At 36.3% G+C, this 24,421-nt stretch overlaps 1 protein-coding gene across 1 annotated transcript in view; it reads right to left on the bottom strand.

Annotated features, from left to right (window-relative positions):
• Nucleotides 1-24,250, bottom strand: part of pkd1a (polycystic kidney disease 1a) — an 89,855-nt gene extending 65,605 nt beyond the window's left edge. Inside the window, exons 1-6 of the mRNA XM_084099658.1 lie at nucleotides 23,817-24,250; nucleotides 6,224-6,295; nucleotides 5,062-5,130; nucleotides 4,380-4,451; nucleotides 2,518-2,681; nucleotides 1,023-1,303 (exon numbers count right to left, since the gene is read on the bottom strand). Coding sequence (XP_083955784.1) covers nucleotides 1,023-1,303; nucleotides 2,518-2,681; nucleotides 4,380-4,451; nucleotides 5,062-5,130; nucleotides 6,224-6,295; nucleotides 23,817-24,085 — 927 coding nt within the window. The 5' untranslated portion in view covers nucleotides 24,086-24,250. The remainder of the gene's footprint in view (nucleotides 1-1,022; nucleotides 1,304-2,517; nucleotides 2,682-4,379; nucleotides 4,452-5,061; nucleotides 5,131-6,223; nucleotides 6,296-23,816) is intronic.
• Between the last annotated feature and the right edge of the window lie 171 nt (nucleotides 24,251-24,421).

The raw sequence follows: 24,421 nt of genomic DNA, 5'->3' as shown, positions 1-24,421 counted from the left end.
TTTGAACATAAGAAACAACATTTATGGGACAGTTCAAGTCAGATTTTGTTGCTGATTTGAAATACGAGTTCGGCTAGCAGTTTTTGAGATTTCAGGATTCCCCCATTCAAATAGAAAAAAGCTTTGCAAATATGGCTGCCGAGCGAACAGACTTTTTTGATTTGGATTCATTATGACATCACAGCTTAATGTCAGTGATCACATGACTCTAATCCAGAGGTCTTCAGAACTGCCCAAAAAATTTAATATCCAACCTTGTGATATCCAAGGCTACGTCTACATTAATCCGGATACATTTAAAAACGGCGTTTCCGTTTAAAAGGCTCTCCGTCCACACTAGCGTTTTCCGACGTTTCAGTGTGGATGAGAAACTTCGGAAAAACGCCTGAAAATGCTATATTCACCTTACAGCGCAGGCTTAAAACCTTAGAAACACTCCCTGAGATGATACAGACGGAAAAATAAATAATAAAGTTCTGACAGGATCATTTTATATAGCAAAATATCTCCTCATTGACTGATGTGTCCAGGTCGCTCTCACTCATCATTATATGTTTGGTCTAAATCGCGACTGCTCTCATGTTTTACCGCAGGACAGTAAATGCGAGTGAATTTTCTGTCATCTTTGCAGGACTGTGATATGAAGAGTGTGCAAAGTAACTTATTTTAACAACCGTGTGAAAGTGAACAGCACTTAACAGGCACAATACCGGTTTAAACATGAATATCAGTGGGCTCAATATGCGTCACATGACAAAACATGCGTCATCGTTTTCAAATAGCTCCGTTTTCACAGTCCACAGTACAACGCGAAAACTGCGCTTTCGATTTTATCCACTTTAGAGAGCATTTTCAAAAAGGTTAGTTTTCATTAATAAAAACGCCGTCTCAGTGTGGATGGAAGGCCAAAACGGAGAGGAAAAGATGCGTTTTCAAACTAAAACGTATTAGTGTGGACATGACCCGCGCTTGTGATTTTGAAGAGCTTCATTATCAGCTTCAGGACCTGTTCCGTTCTGTACCTGAAATACGTCCTGCGCCACAGTCCAGCGACACTTCTTCATGACCTGCGAGTTGGAGCAGGCGGCCGAACACTGCGACTCGCTGATGTGGTTGGGTTCGGAGTTAGTGCTGCACAGACACTCTCTCTGCTGACCCAGACCGCCGTACAGCTGGTTCTCATGGAAGCATTTCGAGTTGCACTCTTCCCGTGAGAACGGACCGGGAGTGGAGGAGGAGAAGATGACCAGCTCCACGCCCGCCACGTGCTCCTCGTCCTGCAGACAGCCCGCGTACGTCAGGCCTGAGAGAGAGAGAGACGGGAATCACCAATTCAAGCTCTCACTAACAAAATATGCTATTACTTTATTTGAGGTCTTTATGTATAATTTCTCTGCATATCTCTTGCTTGCTTTCATATCTAGTTGACTGTTATGAATATTGTTGGCTCTTGTTATGTGAAGTCGCTTTGGATAAAAGCATCCGCTAAATGAAGTGTGCTGTAATGCATTATTTATTTCCCTAAGTAATTGCAACCAAAGGTAAAATGCACTATACAGGGCTCCAGATTAACATTTGAGAGCAGTGGCACCGGTGCCATTAAGTTCTACAGATGCAACTGATTTGTTCACACAGAGGGGAAATTTGTCATAAAGTTAATTTAATCATATGTTTTGCATTAATAAGTGCAGTTACTAAAAATGTTACATGTTTGTTTATTGGAAATTCAACAGTAATGCACTGGGCTTGAATTGATATGCAGATAAAATGTGATTAACAAGATAAAATTTATTAACAACAGCAATGTGCGAAAACCTCATTTTTAAAGTGAAAATTAAGATTCTACTCGTATTAAATGTACCATTGCTCTTTTATAGTTTCATCCTGAAGTGACCGACAGCTTCCGCGATTATAAAAGAAGCGCTCTTTACTTGCTTTCTGTGTAATTCAGTCACAATTTGAAGAAAAGTTTTAGTTTTTCATGAGACTTTGTGACTTCCATATATTAGGGAGTGGAAATGGATAATATATCAATAAGTGTTCCTCTGCCGCCATCTAAAGGTTATAGCGGAATTTAAAAATAAAATAAAAGCCACAAAGTGTTAGTTTTCCTACATCTTCAAACTTTTACTTTTACAAATCATCACATTGAAAATAACATTAAAATTTGATAATATTTAGAGTTTTAAAGTGCTGGAAAAAGTGTGAAGCACTTGAAAGTCCTTGAATTTCATTTCGACAATTTCTGCCACAAAACCATGGTTACAGTAAGCATTACTACATTAAATCCATGGTGAACGTTGGTGATATGTGGATTGAAAAGCCTTCAATAACACAATGCTTCTCATGATTTCCACATCAGCGCTGTTTGATCTGATATGGTTTATTACAGAATCATGTGCCGAATCTGAATGCTTCCCACTAGATCTCGCAGCGATGTATGGAATGGACTATCGAAATAAAAGTGTTGCCAAACTGTGTATTGTTCTGCTCTAGGTGCATGTGTGTGTCACTCACCGCAGGTGTGCACACTGACGTTGAGCAGCGGCTGGTTTTTCACTTCCGGTGGACGGTCACAGAGCATAGAGTTGGGTCGCTTCACTCGAACACCCTTTTCCTGCAACCAGCTGACCAACCGCACCAGCTTACAGTCGCAGACGAACGGGTTAGAGCTCAGATCTCTGCCAAAACAGAGGGAATATTTCATTAACTGCCACAGGTTGAAAACATTATACGGTCTTTATTCAAACAGTGAATGTGCGATAAGGATACTCATTTAAAGAGCATTATTCTGTGCCTGACGACGTGTGGACTGACCCTGAGGTCAAGCTCGAGTCTTATTGGATATGAAGTAATCGCACAGCAGTGGCGGAGCAATCTGTCACCGCAGTTTTATCAGTCCGGGAAACACAACACAGCACTCTAATCTATAATTATTATTGCAGAACTGAAAAGAGTTCAACAGGGAATTTTAATCAGGGTATGAAAGCAGCACTTGGAAAGTCACAGAGGGAATAAATGAGGCTTTAGCAAATAAAAACGGCAATAGAATCTGGATAAGAATATTTAACCATTGGATAATATGTGAATTATAATTAAATCACGAAGGGAAAAAGAATCTTAATGTTTCTTTTAACTTCAAAACAAGATTATAATCATTATCATTTGGTAAAAAGTCAGTGCAATAAAATGAAAGTAGACTTTTTGCAACCATTAAGATTTCCTGAATATTTAAGCCCATTTTCTCTCCAGATTCTCATTACTGTAATACAGTGATCAGCAACATCTGGTTTGAACACAAATAAAATCAACGTAAATTAAGTTCAGTACAAATGCTACCATCAAGTATACAAACAATTGTACTTTATATACATTTAATTAAAATATAATGTTATCTGTTATTGGAGTAGACCATTTACCCAGTTAGCTTTTGTGTTTATAAAAAAAAAAAAAAAAAAAAAATTATATATATATATATATATATATATATATATATATATATATATATATATATATATATATATATATAATATAAATATTTATATATTTTTAAATATATTTTATATATAAAATATATATATATATATATATATATATATATATATTATTATATATATATATATATATATATATATTAAAAAATTAAATTCAATAAAAAAATATTTAATAGTATTACATTTATTCATTTAATCAAATAAAATTGGAAAATTTTAATAAAAATGAATGTCTGCTACAATAAAGAATGTCATTATATATTAATTCATATTATTTAATTTATTCAGTTCCTCAAATATACAATAAAATAATATAGAATAGACTACTGCAAAAAAAATATGTCATGATATATGATTTAAATTGCTAGTGTGCATTTGTAAGTATACATGATGGCATAAGATTTGTATTGAATTTAAGTTAAGTTATGCTAATTTTTATGTAAAAGGCATTGTGTCCAGACAAATTCACTGCTTTACAGTAATGAGGATCTGGAAGAGAAAATAATGCCAAGAAATCTTAATAATGAGAGACTCAATTTTTATTGTGAAAAACTTATGTGAAAAGGTCATTTATATTCTATCACTATAAAAGTATAAACAAGCAGTTTGTGTGTCTCACAAGTTCTTTATATGTGCAATGGATGTCTCTCTAATGACACACACACACACACACACACACACACACACACACACACACACACACACACACACACACACACACACACACACACACACACACACACACACACACACACACAGCAGTAAGATCTAGTTTACATCCAAGGTCATTGGTCTTCTTATCAGCTTTTGTTTTGAATGTTTGAGAACACAAAGTCTGAAGGTTATATGTGACGTGTGTGACTGTACATGTGTGTTCGTACTCACATTGTAGTTAAATTAAATAAATTATCACATGTTCGTTCCTCGATGGTGGTGATCTGGTTGTTGCTCAAATCTCTGCAAGACATGAAAGACAAAAGTGAAACGTATATTATTGCTCAGGATTTTTTCCTTCTTTCTAAGTCACTTCTTTCTTTTCCTCTCAGTATAATCGTTCCCTTGTTCAGCTGTTGGAGCAGCATATGGAAAAGTTCTGGAGTGATTTTGGTGAACCAGACAGAGAGTGTGTGTGTGTGTGAGTGTGTGTGTGTGTGTGTGTGTGTGTGTGTGTGTGTGTGTGTGTGTGTGTGTGTGTGTGTGTGTACCGAAATGGAGCAGGAAATGGTGCAGTCAAAGCCTGAAGCAATGACGTTTAATTGGTTGTAATGGGCATGTGATTGAACTCACAATGTGTGAGTGTGTGTGTTGGAAATTCTATAGCGTAGGTGCAGGTCTGTTACTGTTCACACAACAAAGATAAACGTAACCGATTCACTTTTCTGCTTATTTTGCTTTTGTTTGAGCTTAAAGAGTTGAGAGCGTCTGCTCAGTCCCTCAGCGTTTGACTCTGCGGTTCGGGAAAGACTCCAGAAAGATCCGCCTACACATTCTCACCATATGAGCTGAAAAAAACGTCTGGGAACTAGAGCATCCTGCCACCCACACACACACACACACACACACTTACAGCACAGTTAACGGCCCACAGCCGAAGATCCCGTGAGGAAGAGTGACCAGACGATTGCTCTGAAGATACCTGAGGAGAAAAGCCAACAGGACGGTGTTTGAACTGAATCTGCTTGAGTTATGTTCAGTTCCACAAAAAATAAACAAATTAAATGAAATAAACACTTTTTTATTATTAATAATAGCAAAAAAATAATAAAATGATAAATATTGATTTGATGTGTTTAGTTTTTAGCATTTTACTTAATATTATGTTCAGTTCCCATAAATAAAATAATAAACTAAATTTAATAATTTTTCTTTCATTAAAATGAAAAATGTGTCTACTGCAATAAAAGATGACATTAATAAATAAGAGAATGTCACTTTACATTTTGATTTGATGTGTTTTTAGCATTTTAATTAAGGTCATATTAATATAACTTAATTTAAATATTAATTTAACTTAATTTAAATATTTTCCATCATGAATAATATAGTCCACTTCAATAAAAGGTGTCATGATATATTATATTATTTCATATTATTCAGTTACACATTATTCATTTCATAATTTCTAATTAATAATTTATTAATAATAATAACAATTTTTTTTAGACATTTTAATTAAGGTTATTTCAATATTTTCCAATCATTTAAGTCATCAAAATATTAAAGTCTACTGCAATAAAAGATGCCATGATATATTATTTAATATATTCTGTTACACATAATAAAACAAAATACTTTATAATTAATAAATAATAATTTAATAATAATAATAATAATAATATTGCAGAAATACTGCAAAAAAGTCATGATATATTACTTAAATTGCAAAGCACGTTATAAATATTAATGATGGCAGCATTTGACTGCATTACAGTAATGAGAATCTAGAGAAAATGGGCTGAAAATAATTTCAAGAAATCTTATTGGTCTTAAAAGAGGATTCATTTTCATTTAAAATATAATTAATAATAATAATTAAAATAATAATTAATATATACCTGTTTTTTTTTCTAAATTGCAGATTAGAAAACAATTGCCTTTTTGCTTTAGCACCAGGTTTACACCAGACCACCTATTACTCCAGACCACCCATTACAGACGTACGCGAAGGACTGCGTCTCCACACACACACACACACACACACACACACACACGAGAGACGTGGCACTTACAGCTCCTTGAGGGCGGTGAGGTGATCAAAGAGGCTCCAATCCACAGAGGGAATGTGGTTTCTGGACAGATCTCTGCAACAGAAGCCAGAAAGACACGCTTAGACATTTACACACACACACACACACACACTCAAACGCTGCACCTTCAGCCGAATGTTCAGGCTGCTCTTTGAAAGTGAATGGGGACTAAAGCTGTCACAAAAGCATCATAAAAGGAGATCATGTGACTCGTGCACGACATTACAAGTCTCCTGAAGTCGTACGATTGATTTGTGCGAGGAACAGACTGAAATGTAATCTCTTCCCCTTTGCCGTAGCTCTCAAAACACTAACTTGTGGGACTTTCACGGCACTTTTTTTGGCCCACGACAATGTTAATCACTGCTCAATTGTGTAGAAAGGAAGAATGCAGTACAGGTTTAGAACAACGTGAGTTAATCATGACAGAAACTACATTTTTGGGTAAACCAAGGAAGTCTCTTTTGCTCATCAAGAAGGCCTTTATTTGATCCGAAATACAGTAAAACAGTAATATTATGATTACAACTTAAACTGTAAAACTGTTTTCTATCTGAATTCACTTTAAAGTGTAGTTTATAAGTTCATGTTTCATCACCCATGATGCAAAGTACAAGCAATCAGAATAATGGACCAATCATCATCAGTCTTCCTGATTAACACACCAATCATTAAAACCAATAACGTAACCTGTGTTAGCAGACACGGGCACAACGGAATGTGTGTGTGTGTGTGTATGAACTGTTCCCAGAAGGAAACATCTGTCCATTCCAGACAGACTGTGTAAGAGAGAAGGAGGCGTTTTCCTCAACTGACCATCAACGCTGTTGAAAAGCCTCTGCTAAAGTCGTTATTGTGTCAGATCCTCCTTAGTTGCTCACTAACAGGAGGAGATCTTACGCATCATCACGTTACGCAACACGATGTGTGTGTGTGTGTGTGTGTGCAACTGTGGTAACAAATCTGAACGTTATCAGTGCATACTGAATGAAAGTGTTGCGCTGTGCTCTTCTGAGTGTATTTTCATCAGAATCAGATATAGTGTTGTGTAAGGGTCTCGGAAAGTTTATTTAAGCAACTGGAATGGAAAGAAATACCTTCAGAGTCACGAGATGACGGCCAGGTAACAGCGGAGTTAAAACTTATGCCTTAAAGGGTTAGATATAATGAAAATGATCCCATAATTTACTCAGCTTTAAGCTATCCTAGGTCTATATGACTATCTTCTTCCAGCCGAACACAGCCAGTTATATTAAAATCCCCATGTAGTCAATAATTTATCCCTTAAAACTCATCTTTGATCACCAAAATGACACATTTAAAAAAAAAAATCTTGAAAAAAAATGTCTTCATGCCTTAAAACAGCTTGAATGTAACTCTACACCCTTGCCTCATTTAGTATACGCGGTTCTATGAATATGTAAATGAGCCCCGCCTCCACTCACTCGCTCAGCTCAGAGATCCACTTGTTGACGATCACACGTTGATCTGACTGGTTACAAGGTAGTGTGTGACGTCAGAAACACCAGCGATTTCAAACCGTGTTTTTGAGACTGTCTTTGGTTCACTGCAGTTTTAAGCAGAAAATCCTCAGCAATGGTGTCGACTTGTGAATTTACACATGGTTTGTATTAAAGCATATTAAAAACAACACATAGACATATAAACAACATTAAAAGCTTGATTTTCACCACAGGGTAATATCCTAATTATTAAATAATATCCTTCACAGCTTTATAATGGCGTTTAAGATTTTTTGGAAACTCAAAAAAAAAGGTGCATCCATCCATCATAAAAGTAATCCATTCGTCTCCAGTGGGTTAAAGGGATAGTTCACTTTGAAATTAAATTTTGGTATGTTTTAGCTTACCTCAAGGGAATCCAAGATGTAGGTGTCTTTTTTTCCGCAGTAGTTTCAATTTTGATATTTTTAGGTCAAACCGTTCTTGTCTGTCAGTCATTGAATGCAGGTCTATGGTCACCACCTCAAAGAGCATGCACAGAGTCCAAATTAAAACAATTCCCCGTCGTCCAAATTAAACAATTCCCCATCGTAAGTACACATCGATGGCCTAAGACACGAAACGAGCGGTTTGTGTGAGAAAACGAACAGTATTTATATCGTTTTTACCTCTTATACACAGCCACGTCCAAGTGATCTGAGGGCGCACGCGCATCCTGGTGTGTGACGTGTACGCAGACTGGTGCATAGATATATACACTAGATGTCGCCTTAAAGACATTCGTTCCAATGAACTGCCGTAGACAAGGCGACATCTAGTGTATATATCTATGCACCAGTCTGTGTACACGTCAGATCAGATCACTTGGACGTGGCTGTGTATAAGAGGTAAAAACGATATAAATACTGTTCGTTTTCTCACACAAACTGCTCGTTTCGTGTCTTAGGCCATAAATGTGTACTTACGATGGGGAATTGTTTAATTTGGACGACGGGGAATTGTTTTAATTTGGACTCTGTGCATGCTCTTTGAGGTGGTGACCATAGACCTGCATTATATGACTGACAGACAAGAACGGTTTGACCTAAAAATATCAAAATTGAAACTACTGCGGAAAAAAAGACACCTACATCTTGGATGCCCTTGAGGTAAGCTAAAACATACCAAAATTTAATTTCAAAGTGAACTATCCCTTTAATAAAGGCCTTCTGAAGGCCATATGCGCGTTCACGAGAGAGTCGAGTTCCGGCGGAAGGGTGACCTCTGACCCCACGTACGACAAAGTAGGACAAAAAAACCTTGAAAACCTCGGAAAAAAGCTGTTAAGTGACTGAACGCCAGTGGGCGGGGCCTATGATGCGATTGTGTAAAACTATTCGTCAATGTCTTTCTCTGAAGGCAGTCATATGCAAATGAATTTGCCTGTGTGCATCACAGATCCCGCAATATCAATATCTATCACTTTTAGTGTCGCGTCAAAAGCTATAAGAACACATTATAATGACTGACGCTGTCTACACTGGATACAGTGTGTTCAGTTTCTGACACTCCACACACTTGATTCTGCCGAAAACAGGACAAATGGACGAGTGAAAGGGCGTTTGCTTTGACGTGTCCAGATTAAACAGCTGTTCAAGTCTCTCTACAGACTATAGAAGGATCCCAACATCGGAAACAAGTGGATGGTTTATTTAACGGCGTCCCGGATCGCACCGGTTGATTATATGTTTGTTCGGAGCATTTTCTTTTGTAAACGAGGCACAGTGTAATGGACAGTTCGCGAAGAAACTTATGTTGATGAAGCAGCAAATGTACTGAATCTGACAGCAGCTGCATCACAAACTCTAAGTAAATGATTTCATAATGCTTTGTCTGTAAATGACGGTTTTATGTGGATAATGTTCACAAGCAATAGCACGTGGGCACTGATACCGTTTCTGACGCAGTGACATTAGCCAATCATAAGTGTGGCTGTTTACTGACAAACCCCTTAAAACTGATCATTTCAGACAGAGGGTGCAAAAAAAAACTTTTTTAAACATTATAGGTGAACCTCAAGGAACATATTATAAAGAAAAAATCAATGGCAAGACCCCTTTAACATGCTGGAAAAACAAGCAGTTAAAAAAGGTTGTGTATTAAACTCATAAATATGGAAATGACGCTAATCCAGGGTTTGCAGTTGTGCAGGATTAATCTTTAAATCTCTCTTTATTTGTATGTTGTTCCTTCAATTATTTATACGGTTTATTGACTGCAGAAGCGGATGATTTCCACACAGGCTTCAGTGTTTCCGAGTGCCTGATTGCTGGAAAAGTGAACGGTAGGACGGCCGCTCCAATATGAAGTAGCTCTCACGTGTGGGTCACATTTTCCATGCAGCATTTGAAAGGATTGATTTAACGTCCAGATTCACTTCAACAGGCAAGAACGGATTGTGGTTGTGCTGTTTTTCTGCTGGACGGAGAGGCGGGAACGCTGACAACACACTTACTTCATAACTACAGCTCAAAGAAACGCTCAAGTAACCAAAACGACACCAAAACGCATCAGGGCACTTCCATGTTTGTTTGGAAATATACCATGGTATTCTGTACAGCACTATATGAATGCTATGTTAATCACTTTTATGGTTTATGGTTCAAAGTACATGTTCAGGTCACATTTCATCTAAAAATCAAAAGAGAAGGAAGATAATATACAAAGAAAATATATTATTCATCTTATTTAAGGATTTATTAATAAGGGTTCAAATGAATGCTAATTTTTATTTATTTATTTTTTAATTTGAAATAAAATAATTTCTATTGACATTTTCATTTTCATTATAATTAAAAGAATAGTTAATCTAAACAAAATGTTTTGTTTAATTTTAATTAATGTATATGTTATTTTAAAAATATTTTAGTGAGTGTTGTTTAATGCTTGTTTTTCTTGTAAATAGTAAAAATGTGTAAAAAAATATATTTATTAAAAATAATTATTATTAATTTGAGAAATGATTTGTCTTTGCATTAAATGTCACAGAACAAAAAAAAAACTTAACAGACTTGATTTGCTTTACACTGTAAAAAAGTGATGAGTTGAATTAACATAAAAAAATGAGGAAAAAGGCTAAATATTATAACCGTGCGTAACTGATAAAAATGAAGTTATGTGGAGCTGTCAGGTTTACATAACTTAATATTTTCAATTACACAAAGTTTATTTACTTAATAATTTTAAGGCAACGGGTTTCCTCACTTAGTTTAAGTTAAATCAACTGATCCCTTTTTACAGTGAAGGCAAAATACCCAATATTTACATAATATTTAAATAAATCATAAACTAAAACACAAGATGTTATCGTCACCTCTAAACTTCAAATCAAACATTCCTTCCCGTTTCAAAGAGTTCCTGTGTGTCCACAATCCCATTAGTCACTGGAAGATCCAACTATGACATCATGCTTCTAAAAATAGAATTCTAATGATGTCATAGAGAAGACGCTCATGCATGAGATCAGAATCCATCCTGAATCACGGCCAGCAAGAGGGTGAAAATGGGGTATTGTTACATATCCATATTCACAACAACATGAGCTATTCATTATAGAGCCAAAATAAAGCTATCAGAACTGCAGTGCATGAATAGATGCAAGGACACACATGTTTCTTTGAGAACGCAGCTCTAGTTACCTCCTCCTCTGTAACATAAAGCACCAGTGTGCGGCCTGAACATGACCATATAAATCTGACCTCTTTGGTTTATATAAGCAGAAGTTAGGCTCCTGTGTGCAGCTCCGCGCCAGAGCCCGGGCCCCTCGGCGGAGCTGCGCGAGGGAGTCAGTGTGCGACATATGGTTCTGTTTTACTCTACCAGGCGCGCTGATTTCACCTTATAAGGGCCGAAGGGCCGTCTGGTGCCACTTCTACTAGAAGAGAGAGAGAGTGAAACAGACAGAAAGAAAAATGGCAAAACTGCCATTCCACAGCTGGCCATATTCATGTAAGACTTTAGTTTTCCCTAAAGTTCTCCTGTAGCACTCCGTCCACACTGCAAACGTGGTTTGTTGACTATAGACATTTACACAAGTTACGTTCAGAATGGAAGACATGCATGGAGCGCAGTATGTACAGTATACAATTAGTAAAAAATTATCAACTTTTCAAATTGTAAAATGCTACATTGAGATCACATTACCTACCAAGTGACAAGTTTATCTGAAAGTCTAAAAAACAAAAACAAAAATCTGTAAAATCATAACAAACTTCATGGTTTGCGTGCGAAAAATGGCATACTGTGCACAGTAATATACAGCCGAAATAGTATGAGCAATATGATAGTATGCAGTTGTGAAAAATGTTGTGCCTGTATCTATTGTATACTGTTACTGACTGCATACTATTTAAAAAACAAAACAAACATAAAACGGCACATAATATGCAACAATAAAACTGAAGTATGCTGCATATTATATTAAATTTTGCATAAACTTCTTGCATTTTGTCATTCCAACCAGTCAAGAGAAAGATTTAAAATGCAAAAAATGAAATACATTGTAGGATCTCACGTGGTTTCTGATTCAGTCATCACACCGGTAATGGAAGATCAAGTTGAGCACATTGCATTGTGGGATATAGTTTCTTAGACAGTGTGCTCTGCATGGGTATATACTGCAGTTTGGCAAATGCAGTCTATCAAATAGGTATTCCATTCATAATGAAATTAATTTTACATACTGTTCACAGTATACATTCTGTAGAAATAGTAGTATGCTATTGTAAAAAATATACATGTTCGGAAAGAATACTAGCAAACTGTGCCTGTATCTATAGTACACACTACTAAAAAAAAGTAGTATATGAAGAAGGTATGCAGCAATAAACCGAAGTACGCTACAGTGAATCCATTTAAGTCCCCCTGTGGTGAAAATCCAGCTTTTAATGTTGTTTATGTGTCTATGTGGTGTTTTTAATATACTTTAAGACAAACCATGTGTAAATTCACAAGTCGACACCATTGCTGAGTATTTTCTCCTTAAATCTGCAGTGAACCAAAGACAGTCTCAAAAACACGGTTTGAAATCGCTGGTGTTTCTGACGTCACACACTACCTTGTAACCAATCAGATCAACGTGTGATCGTCAACGAGTGGATCTCTGAGCTGAGCGAGTGAGTGGAGGCGGGGCTTATTTGCATATTCATAGAACCGCGTATACTAAATGAGGCAAGGGTGTAGAGTTACATTCAAGCTGTTTTAAGGAATGAAGATTTTTTTTCCAAGAAAAAAACTTTTAAATATGTTATTTTGGTGATAAAAGATGAGTTTTAAGGGATAAAATGATTGACATCAGGGGGACTTTAAGATTAAACATGGAGCAAAATAATAATAATAATAATAACAATTCAAAAAACTATGCTTTCAGAGGTTACGTAATTACGAAAAACTGTTTCTGATTTATGCATCACACTGGAAGTAATGGAAGGTCAAGTTTTGCACATTGCATTTGTGGAATATACTGCACTTTGGCAAACGTAACACATTAAATATGAATTCTATGCATAATGAAACCGTACTAGAAACAGTAAACATAGCCATGCGGTGCAAGATTAAAGGACTGGGGCGATGAGGATGACAACACTGACCATCATCATGAAGCAGAGGAGAGTCGTAATCCCCACAGCCAAACCACAACTGGCTGTAACCACAGTTACACACTAACCCACTCAACAGCCGTCTGTCTGTTGTGGCTGTGTCGGGAAAAAAAGTAAGGGTGGGGGAGGAGGAGGGGAAGAAAAAGGAAGAAAAAGGAAAGAATTTTATGGCGTGCTCCGTTTTGTTTACGTTCGAAATTTCAGGGCTGAACAATTCTTGCCAGCGCTCGTGTGTGTGTGTGTGTGTGTGTGTGTGTGTGTGTCTTATTTTTTGAGTGAGTGTGTATATAAATAAGAGCCAAAATGTGTGTGTGTTTGTGTAAATATTGAGTCTGAGTGAGTGTGTTTATGCACTCGAGCACAACCGTACATGTGTGCCTTTGGTCGTGATAAGTACCAGATTGGTACCGTAACATCTCAGGGGCTTTTGGTGAACAATCGCCTACTGTGAGCTGCTCGATCTGGCTCTATTCCTCAGCTGGGCTCTCTGGATCGGCCTGACCTGGGCAGAGCTACCTCATTCTGGGCTCGTGTGGCAGCGCGGGCCCCTATCCTCCTGGAAGCCCGTCCCAGGAGACTGATTATCAGGGTACTTTCCGATTGCCGGGAAAAGAGGGGAGGAGGAGAGAGAGAAGCTCCCTTCCAACACCAAGTGAATTGCAGTGTTGCCTAGTACCTATATAGACAGTGGCGTTCACACAGCACACTTACTTTGCATTCAAAGTAGGGCTGCAACTAACGGTTATTTTGATAATTATTTATTCGATTAATCGGATAAAAAGGCCAATTTTCTTTTTTTCAATTTTATTGATAAAACAAAAATGTCCACATCCTTGCCAACTGAATGCTATGAAAACATATGACTGTAAACCCTAACGCTCAAAATAATTAATTGGTTTGAGTAGGGCGAATTAACTGAACTTTAATGAGTTTTTAGCACTTTCTTTTTCTTTTGAGTTCACAAAACAGACACATTTTAAGTCATCTGAATCGTTTCATTGTTTTAAGCTTTATGAACTTGTTTCTTATAATTTAGACGAACTTAAATTTAACTGAAACTGGGCTGGGATTTCTATTTCCCAGCATGCTTTGCCATGGCACTCGAAAGGAAGAGTAAATGGTCAAATTAAGTGTCATATAATTATTTTGTGCAAGATTAATGTGGAAGGTTTAGTGTTTAATGCTTTGCTATGCTAATGAGTTTCTGTTATGTTAGCATGCTTGGTTTGAGAACATATAAATGTTCTTTATTGCCGTACTAATTCAGCAATTGTTATGCTATGCTAATGCTATCAAATTACCAATCAGCAAGTTAGCATTTGTTGAAATAGCTAGCCAAAGCTTACCAAGTTTCCTCTACTAAAAACTTTTAAATTGAGATTACATGATAATTTTAAGTTGAATGAATTAGCTTACTCAGATATTTCAAGTTAAGAGTAATTAAAATGTACAAAAATAAAACATAAATATGCAAGTTCTCCTGACTTAAACTTACTGAATTTCTTAACCTAAATTTTTTATGTAACTGATGAACCTCAATTTTTTTGAGTTTTGCCAACTTATTCAGGCTTACAGTGAATATATCTATATCTATGCTATCCATTATATGAGTTATAAAGCAAAAGTACAGTTTAAATCTCTACATTAAAAATGAAGATAAAAATAAAGAAAACTCAGTGTTAACAGATTAGAGATGTTCTGCAGGAAACCTCACATTCACTCTTACTGTCATTTCTTTATCCTGTAAATGTAAGAAACGCCTTACATTTATATTTAATTACATGCTGTTATTCCTTTACAGTTACTACTCTCATAAAATACTTGAACTGACATTTAAAATCAAAATTTAAACATATTTCGGCAAAATGAATATTTTTTTGCTGAATATTAATTGTCTCCCTCTCTAATGCTTAGAGAGACTAATTAGTCTGTCTTAGATTAATTGTCCCATCTGTTTCTTGTTTGTATTTTTTGGTAATGAATAAACTAGAAGTGAATGAAGTGGCATTTCTCTCATCTCACCATCTTAAATTGTTGTTTTTTTACTCAGCTTATTCTCAGTGGAGGAAACGTACGATGCCGTCTTATATTTAAAAAAAATAAATAATAATAATTCTTGGGAGACAGAGTAGGTTATTAAGTTATTAAGATTATAAAGACATTGTTTTGGAATAACTGCCAGTCCTTCACAGTAAAAAGATATTTTCCCGGGACATTCTGTTCATTTTTAATTTTAACTCTGCCGCTGCATGAGCTGTCTGGATCCACAGGCGCACATACATACGACACGACAAACAACATCAAACCTGATCTGATCTCAAGATGTTTGAAGCTATCATCCAATTACAGTGAAGAAATCTACATTTCAAAATTCTGTCATTGCTAATATTTGTTTACAGAACTAGTCCTTTAAGAAAAGAGTAACAAAGGAGTGTGTGAGAGAGATCGAATCGAGAATATAACACCTATCAAAACAACACACACACCAACCACAGACCAGCTGCACACTGACTCACTGAATCATTTGTGGAGTGATATATTGACTCACTGAGCCAGAGAATCATTTTCTGCATAAGCCGCTGACTCACTGTTTGTAGAGCCAAATGACTCCGAATCAATGAAGCCCAACCACCACAAAGGCAGCTCAAACGTCTGTTTATATCCAAAAGGGACACCATACATTAGCAAAACTCCCTCCTTACCGGATGAATCTCACAAAGCCTGTCAAGAACACGTCCAGGCCATTTTTCAGTCCAAAATCAAAGAAAGAAACAAGGAATTTTATTTTGCATGAACAACTGGAAGCCTGTTTTTAGGACTATTAAGATTTTGTTGCATTGTGACATCTTCATGACAATTAAACATTAAAATAAAAGTTATCATTTACCTTAAAAGAAAGAATCTCATTACTGTAAGTAATGTGTGAAAAATATATTATTTATATGGCCAAATATTTATACAGAATAATAAATTGTGCCGTACAATATTTAATAACAGTAGTTTTAGTAATATAGTAAATTACATAAATATAATATCATACTATATATTATACTACTATAAAAATATAAATATATTATATCATTAAAATAAAATAAGTGTAAAAATGACAGAAATATAAATCTTTACCAATATAAATATTTTATATAATTGTAATAATCTATATCAAATATATTACATACATATAAATATAATAATCATGTCAATTTGTAAAAAATGTTTGTTTTTTTTAATTCTTGAAGCAAAATGTCATTTGTTTATGTCACATTCTATTTTATGAATAAAATATATTATTGTTACTGTTTTTTATTTATTATTACTCTGAGGAGTAGTTTGAATAAATATCAACCATCTTCAATGTTCACAACACAAAGCTCGTCTCCAGTCCATCCAGACCATTTACTGAAACTAAACCGCAGAAACACGAAAGCCAATCAACAGGGGTCATTTACATACAGTAGTCTTAAAGATACAGTAACAAAAAAAAACACACCCTGTTTGGTTGAAGGTGGAAAAAGGTCACAAACTTCAGGGACAAATGTGAAATGTTTCTAAACTCTCCTCACAGCAGACAAAAATATTTCAGCTCCAATTTTATTTATATGGTTCTATTGCATAACGTGTTATCTGCTCTTATACGACCCCTTTAAATACTCACAGTAGGAGAAGCCCAGCTGTCTGGAGAAGAGAGAGAAAAACATCAACAGGGAAAAGAGAGGGAAAGATCCAGACACAGGAAATAGAGGCTCAAGGATGTGGAGCAAAGAGGAAGTCATCGATTGGAAACAGAGCGAGATTGAGAAAGCCAGATTAATACACAGAAGGAGTGTGTTTATGCGTGTGAAGCGCTCATATAAGGATGTTTATATCTGCTGTGAGCTGTCAGTGAACGTTCTGCTGTGGAAATGACGTACGCATGTATGTGAAAGCTCGATGAAGTCCACAATCATTGCTCTTCAACAGTATTGTTATCATTAACTAAAACCATATTGGAAATAAAATGAGATAAAATGAAAAACTTCCACTTAAACTTAAACAAGATGAAGAAATGACTCATTGGCAACTAAAAAAGCTAAGTTTAGATTGAAGCACTGAAATGACAAGCTAAAACTGATATAAAAATAAATAAAGATAAATAGAAATGAATGCAAAAATCAGGGATGCACGATATATCGGCCACCGTATCGTATCGGCCGATATATGTTCATTTGTAATGTTATCGTTATCGGCCCGATAAGAAAATTTGTCCGATATATTAAAGAAATTATACATGAAATTATAATGAGAACATCATGATAATTGTGTGCTTGGTCCATGGATTTTAATGGTGAGACTTTTGTTTTTGTAATCAGGCTCTCAAAAATGATATACAAATTTGGATTTAGATTTATCGGCCAATATATCGGTTATCGGCTTTCAGATATAAAGAATAATCGGTTATTAGTATCAGCCAGAATTTTCATATCGGTGCCTCCCTAGCCAAAATATATGAGTGTGTCTTTTAATAAATCTTACATTATATAAAAAAAATTATAATAATGACCCAGAAGAACATGTTTTGTGCCAATCCTGTTACACATCTTCTCAGGTGAACGTCCAAAAATGTTTTATAACATGACTTACCAATAAATGACACTAATCTACATAATTTATGGTTGATATTTTAGTACTTTGTGTCTAAGAAGAAAAAAATATCATCGAAAGACCTCAACATAACAGTTGAAATGGGGTTAACAGACATGGACTACAAGCCACAAAAGTCTAGTTTTGATTTCATGGGGTCCTTCAGCGGAAGCCAGTCCTGAACCAGTGGGAAAAGACAGTGATAAATGTATCAAGGACGTAAATAAATGTGCAGAAAACGCACACGCACAGGGTTATCGAAGCCTTCACAGCGTGTTATTATTCTCCCATTTGGCCATTGTGCAGTAACTCAAGCAGAGTGGACTTGTGTGTTGCCAGGGTTTGACGCTTTACTGCCTCGGGCTCTCAATGCCGGCGGAAAGAGATGCGAGAGCACAGGGAAATGCATGAGAGCGGCTATTTTTACTTGCATGGGAATGAACTGATAGATAAATGCAGGAGTGAAGGAGGAGGAGAAGGAAAAAGCAAACTGAGGTGATCACAAACATTCCCAATTAACAACCTCACTAGCATTAGCGAGTTAATGATGAATCAGTGTCCTACTAAACAAACCACAGTAACCACATAACTAACTGTGTCTGGCACAAACCTTCCTGGAAGCTAATGCGTTAAACCTGTTGATTCTGTGTGTACAGGAGTCAAACTCTAGATCAGGTCCATTTGTGGTTTTCATGCGTCCTTGAAGCAACACTCAAAAAAATGAACTAGGAAGGTTGTGCACTTTACATAATATATTTATATTTAGTTTACTTATAATAATTGTGTTTGTTGACTTCAAATGTTTTTTTTCTATTAAGGTCCACGTAATTATGTCTCAACTTAACAGTACAAAATCCTAACGTGTTGTCTAAACACAAACCATTTATGTTAAGTAAAAAATTCTTACATCCAGCGGGTGGCAGTATAGTGCGACGCCAACTGCCATTTTGCCCTAACTTAATTTGATTGTGTTCAATCTGCTTAATATGTAAAATTTAAGGTTACTTAATCCGTTTGTGTTGGATTACATGAATGATTTGTGTTGCATTAACTGAAACTGGGCAGTGCTTGTTAGTTCCCAGCATGCTTTGCATATGGTTGAATTAAGAGAGAATAAATGTTAAAATTAAGTGTTATTTTATGTTTTTTTTGAGAAAATGAGAAAAGGGGAAGACTTGATAGTGTGTAATTGTGTGTAATGTTCAATTACATTGGAATTATTAGAACAATTTAAATTACAGTGGGTTACCATTGTGGAGACGTGTGGAGCATTTTGTTTGGCTGTGGACTGATACAGTTACTTTTGACTGCTTTGGTTGAAGGAGCATGTTATTCTTAGCATTTAAGATGCTGACATGTGCTACTGCTAGCAAATAGCTAGCTGTAGTCTATCAATTTAATTCTGTGTCACTAAAATAAATGAAATATTAATGGATGATGAAAATAACAATCACATAAGTTGGATGCAAATTAAGTAAATTAGTTGGTCCAAAACATTGCAAATTAGTTGGGCTGACAAATGTTGACATTAAATTAAGCTGTGTCCAACCATAGTAAATAAGTTGAATCAACCTTAATAAATGAACTTGACCCAACGCAAGTACATTAAATTGGAATAACAGAATTGCATAATGCTGAAATAAAGCAAGTTAATCATGTGGAAATCATTTCCATGATTTTTTTGTTCATTCAAAGAGTTATTTTTTTGAGTGAAGAAAGGTGACTGTAATATGACAAATGTGGAATAAAAGGTTTAGTTAATGATTGTGAGGAGTGTTTTCTAAGTCAACCATCACTACGCTTCACGCTAAAGTTGAACACTTACGGGTGAATGTGGATCTCTAGCTTCTTTTCAGCTAATAAAGGAAACCATTTTCAAATGGTTGGTGTAAAATATGTCTTTATTACCGTGGGTGTCTGTGCTTCTGTGTACGGGTGATGTCATGATGTGAGACTGTCATGGCAACAAAATAAACCTCCCACCGCATATGGTCAGAGAGTTTTATCCCAGCCTGTAAAACACACGTACACAGACAGAAACTCATGATTTCTTGGCGAGATCGAATCATTTCTGAGAGCAGGAATTCAGTCCTCAGTCTGTCTCATTTCCACACAGTAACATCTCCATTTTCAAGCTCAGACAGAAGAGCACAAACCGGGTAAAAAGAAGACACAAGAACCAACACAGACCACTGAAAAACACTGAGGATGCACCTCCTTTTTAATAAAATATTGGTTTTTATATTATGTTATTTATTTTCTCTGTTTACCTAACTGATTAAATAGAAATAGAAATGTAACTTCTTTCAACAAATTGCTAACTTGAAATTACTTTAATTGTATATGTGTCAGGTATTTTAATATGTGAAGTATCATACATATAAAACATTTCAAATGTTGTTGATAAAAAGAAATAAGTTTGAAAGACCACTACAAACCAGTGAAGACAACCAGTGAAGACCACTACAAACCAGTGAAGACCACTGTAGACCAGCACAGACTAGTAAAACCAACACAGACCAGACCTCTGAAATACACAAAGGATGCATATATATATATTTCTCTCTCTATTTAACTAATTGATTATTAAAATATTTCTTAATATTCGGGGGGAGGGGAGACTTTTAGTTTAATTGTGCAAAATGTTTCAATCTTTTTGCATGTAAAATATTAGGCACATAAAATGTATATTTTTTTTTACTTTGAAAGAAAAACCAGTGCAGACCAACAAAAACCAATCAAGACCTCTACAAACCAATTAAGTCCTCTGAAGACCATCAAATACTTTGCATATATAATTTTTTTTTTTTTACTTTGAGAGAAAAACCAGTGTAAACCAACAAAAACCAGTAAAAACCACTACAAACCAATCAAGACCTCTGTAGACCAGCACAGACTAGTAAAAACCAATATCCACCAACACAAATCAGTGAAGACAAAAAGGCAAAGAATGCACCCCCTTTTCTATTCTATTCTATTCTATTCTATTCTATATTCTATTATTAATTTTCTCTATTTAATTAATCAATTTTGTTGGGGGGGGGGGGGGGTTGTGTTCAACTTAGATCAATCAAATTCCTTTAACTTTAACTTAAAGGAATGGAAAATATATATTTTTTACATGTAATATATATATATTTTTAAAATAAAAATAAAACGTTTGAAAGACAAACTGCTGCAGACCAGCAAAACCCATTATAGCCTAATAGAGTCACCGCAACTGAGAGGAATCAGAATCACACTGACTGCAGATGAAGCACATTACATCACTGCTGTGAGTCTATGATGACTCCTGTTCGACATGAGCGAATTAGTGAATCACTGCATGAGGAGAAACAAGAGAAACTTTAGCGTCTGCAGTGTGTGTAGATGTCCGACGCACCTTGTGATTGAAATGGATTTCCAATATGCAATCTCACAACTTCCTATGAAAGAAGATGACCGAGGCAGGTTCAGTTCGCACACACTCCCATCCAGATTTCAGCGAGTTTGCAGCTGTGAACCTGAGAGACGAGGCTCTCGGCCAGATAGTGGTCCTTCTAAACATCCTCTGCTAACGTACCTCGCGTGTGTGTGTGCGTGCGAGCGTCATTTTCACAGCAAATTTTCAAGCAGAAAAGTGTACTTGTGTACCTAATGGCTTTAGTGAGGAAAAAAACACAACCAAAAACAGTTCCATGAAGCATTGCGAATAGCATAATCGAATAAAAACTCGCTAACTTTATCCTTCTTTCTGCATCCCTCGCTTCCTCTAGACAGAGAAGCTCCAGCGTGTTCGGTTAAAACTTCAGCTGCTTTATGTTACCAGAAACATATCTCACCAAAAACATTAATAGGCTGAAGAAAAAAAATGTAGCTCCTTAAATCTGTGTTCCTTCATGAACTAGGCCGGGGCTAGTTGTCACAAACTGTAAATCTTAGTAACTCTAGAACTTCTAGACTAAAGTACAATTGCACAAATGCTTGTTTGTTGTTTCAATATCATTATATTTAGCCCTTCTATTAGTTGTGTTCAATGAACTGTATCTTTTTTCATGGGGAAAATCCAATAACTTTTTTGTAGCAAAGACTTTATGCTTTGCGTTTACACAGAAATGGACTTTCAGAAATAAACACCATATTCACTGGAGAAAAACATGCAACATCAAGCCCCGTATAGAAGAGCCCTGAAAATGTAGCCTATTAATATTATTATTACTGCCAATTTTACAAAAGTTGCCTGATGAAACATTTTTGCGTCTTAAACTTTATGCCCCTAAAAAAGAGAGTTCAAAGTATCAGATCTCTCTGCACATTCATCTGTCGCCTATGTGAATGGATAACACATGCTGGGGCGCGAGCGCCACACAAACCAGAGTAAAGAACACAGTGTTCTCAACGCAAGGACGCGCCGCATGTCTACCTGCGTGAACTCTTGATGCAGCTGCTGTGTGTGTGTGTGTGTGTGTGTTAAATCGAGGAATACACTTTTGTAGCTATCTCAACCTTTCCCTTGGCTTGAGACGTCTTTTTATCCACTTAGATAAAGACTAAGTATGACTTTTTGAGATAAATCACACACAATAGGGCGGCTACCATAAGTTCAGTTGGGTAATGAGTATTGAGCAATGCTGTCAAATCAATTAATTGCGATTAATCACATCTAACATACAAATTTGTGTATATTATACATGTGTGTGTGTAGCTTATATATATGTAAACACATGAACATATATATTTACTAACATGTTTGTTAGTTGCAATTAATTGCGATTAATCAATTTGACAGCACTAGTAATCAGAATTCATTTGACCTTGCAACGACATCTCTGATGATGATGTGTTTACTGGTGCGAGGGCGGGGAAACCTGTCACTCACATGAGATCCACCAACAGCAAACCACAACCACCCAAACAATTCACCAAGGAAAAAAATAAAGTCCCGCTCTACATTTGTTCTTGTTTGAGAAACCACTTCACTTGGAGATAAGTCACAATAACGAAGAAAAGACTATTGCAACTTCCATTTCATGCCCACTTTAAAGTAAAAAATGTTGTAACTGTATGTAAAAATAAAAACGAGAGATAGAGAAAGAAAAAAGTCTCATGAAATGTGTTAAATTTTGAAAAAGCACAAGTGTATTTCCATTAAAAAAATCACTCAATAATACAAAATATAAAAGATTTAAAACATTAACATTTGAAAAACTTTCGGTCACCAAAACAAAGTCAGTGTAGGAACTAGGAAGCCATTTTGTTGTCATGTGACAAAAACACAAAGTAGTTGATTTTCATGTCACATAACCCTCATCATTACTGTGCATCAATAAAATAATAAACTATTCAAAATAAAGGTTCCAAAGGGTTTTTTTTTCTCTGCTGTGATCCCGTAAATGAACCATTTTGGTTCCCCAAAGAACCTTTCAGTGAACAGTTCTTAACAGAAACATGTGTTTCTTAGTGTGAAGAACATTTTAATTATCTAAAGAATTTTGTGCTGAGGAAAGATTCAATGAATGTTAAATGTTCTTCATGGAAGCTTTTTTTTTAAGAGTGTATAGATTCGAATTGTTACTAGATGGTCAGACTCAGACCCCTTGATGTTTAGAATTTAGAATTCCAAATGTATTTTCAAAAACGTGACAACATCATTTCCATGAGCTTGGCACGTGTTTTTTAAACCAGCCTTTCAAAAGTTTCCCAGATTCATCCTTTTCCCCCATCCCAGACATCCCGAGTTATGATTGACAGATAAACAGTGGTAGTCTGAAGTATTACACCAGCCATCATCCAACATTCTCCACCCGTCACCTCAGTCACATCACAACAAACACCCGCAAACCCGCCCGGGGCTTTCAGCGAGCCACGGTCACTTACAGAGTGTGTGTTTCGGTGGGCAGGCCGGACGCCGCGGGGGCCTGATCCAGTCCGATGTTGGAACAATTAACCACGCACAAGTTTTGGGGTCCCACCGCCGTGCACGAGCAGTTCCCCGGGCACGGGCTGCACGCTCCCCCGTCTGCCGTGACACCCGAGCGCGCCTCGAGGCAACAGAGTGCAAAGAGCAGACTGGAAAATAATCCAAACTTTGGGAGACAGACGCCATGTTTTCGCTTAAACACAATCTGTCCATTTCTACAAGGCATAGCTCACTCGCATCTCATCGCCCCTTCTGTTGGTGAAGTTTTCCTCGGGACGCGGGGAGGAAAGTTCACTCTTTTCCCAGTTTTTCCATAAGAGAATCGGCGTAGAAAGCAAGAAAGCGTCGGAAATCTCGTTTTCCCCCAAGTTCGATGACGTCCCCCCTCTATTCCTCCGTTAACGGAACTAGATTCACTTCTTCTCCCGAGGAGGGGAAAAAAACTCAGGATTCTGCTCTGCCAGAAGTTCCTGAAGAACTTCCTCTCGTTCTCCCATCCTGCAGTGCCACTGCTCTCCACTGGATGAGGCTGACAAATCTGACAAATCACTATTGCACATTA

This window comes from Abramis brama (assembly GCF_963993115.1).
Source record: "Abramis brama genome assembly, chromosome: 2".
NCBI lineage: Eukaryota > Metazoa > Chordata > Actinopteri > Cypriniformes > Leuciscidae > Abramis > Abramis brama.
Note: the sequence above shows the minus strand (reverse complement) of the source record. Positions and strands in the feature narration are given on the sequence as shown.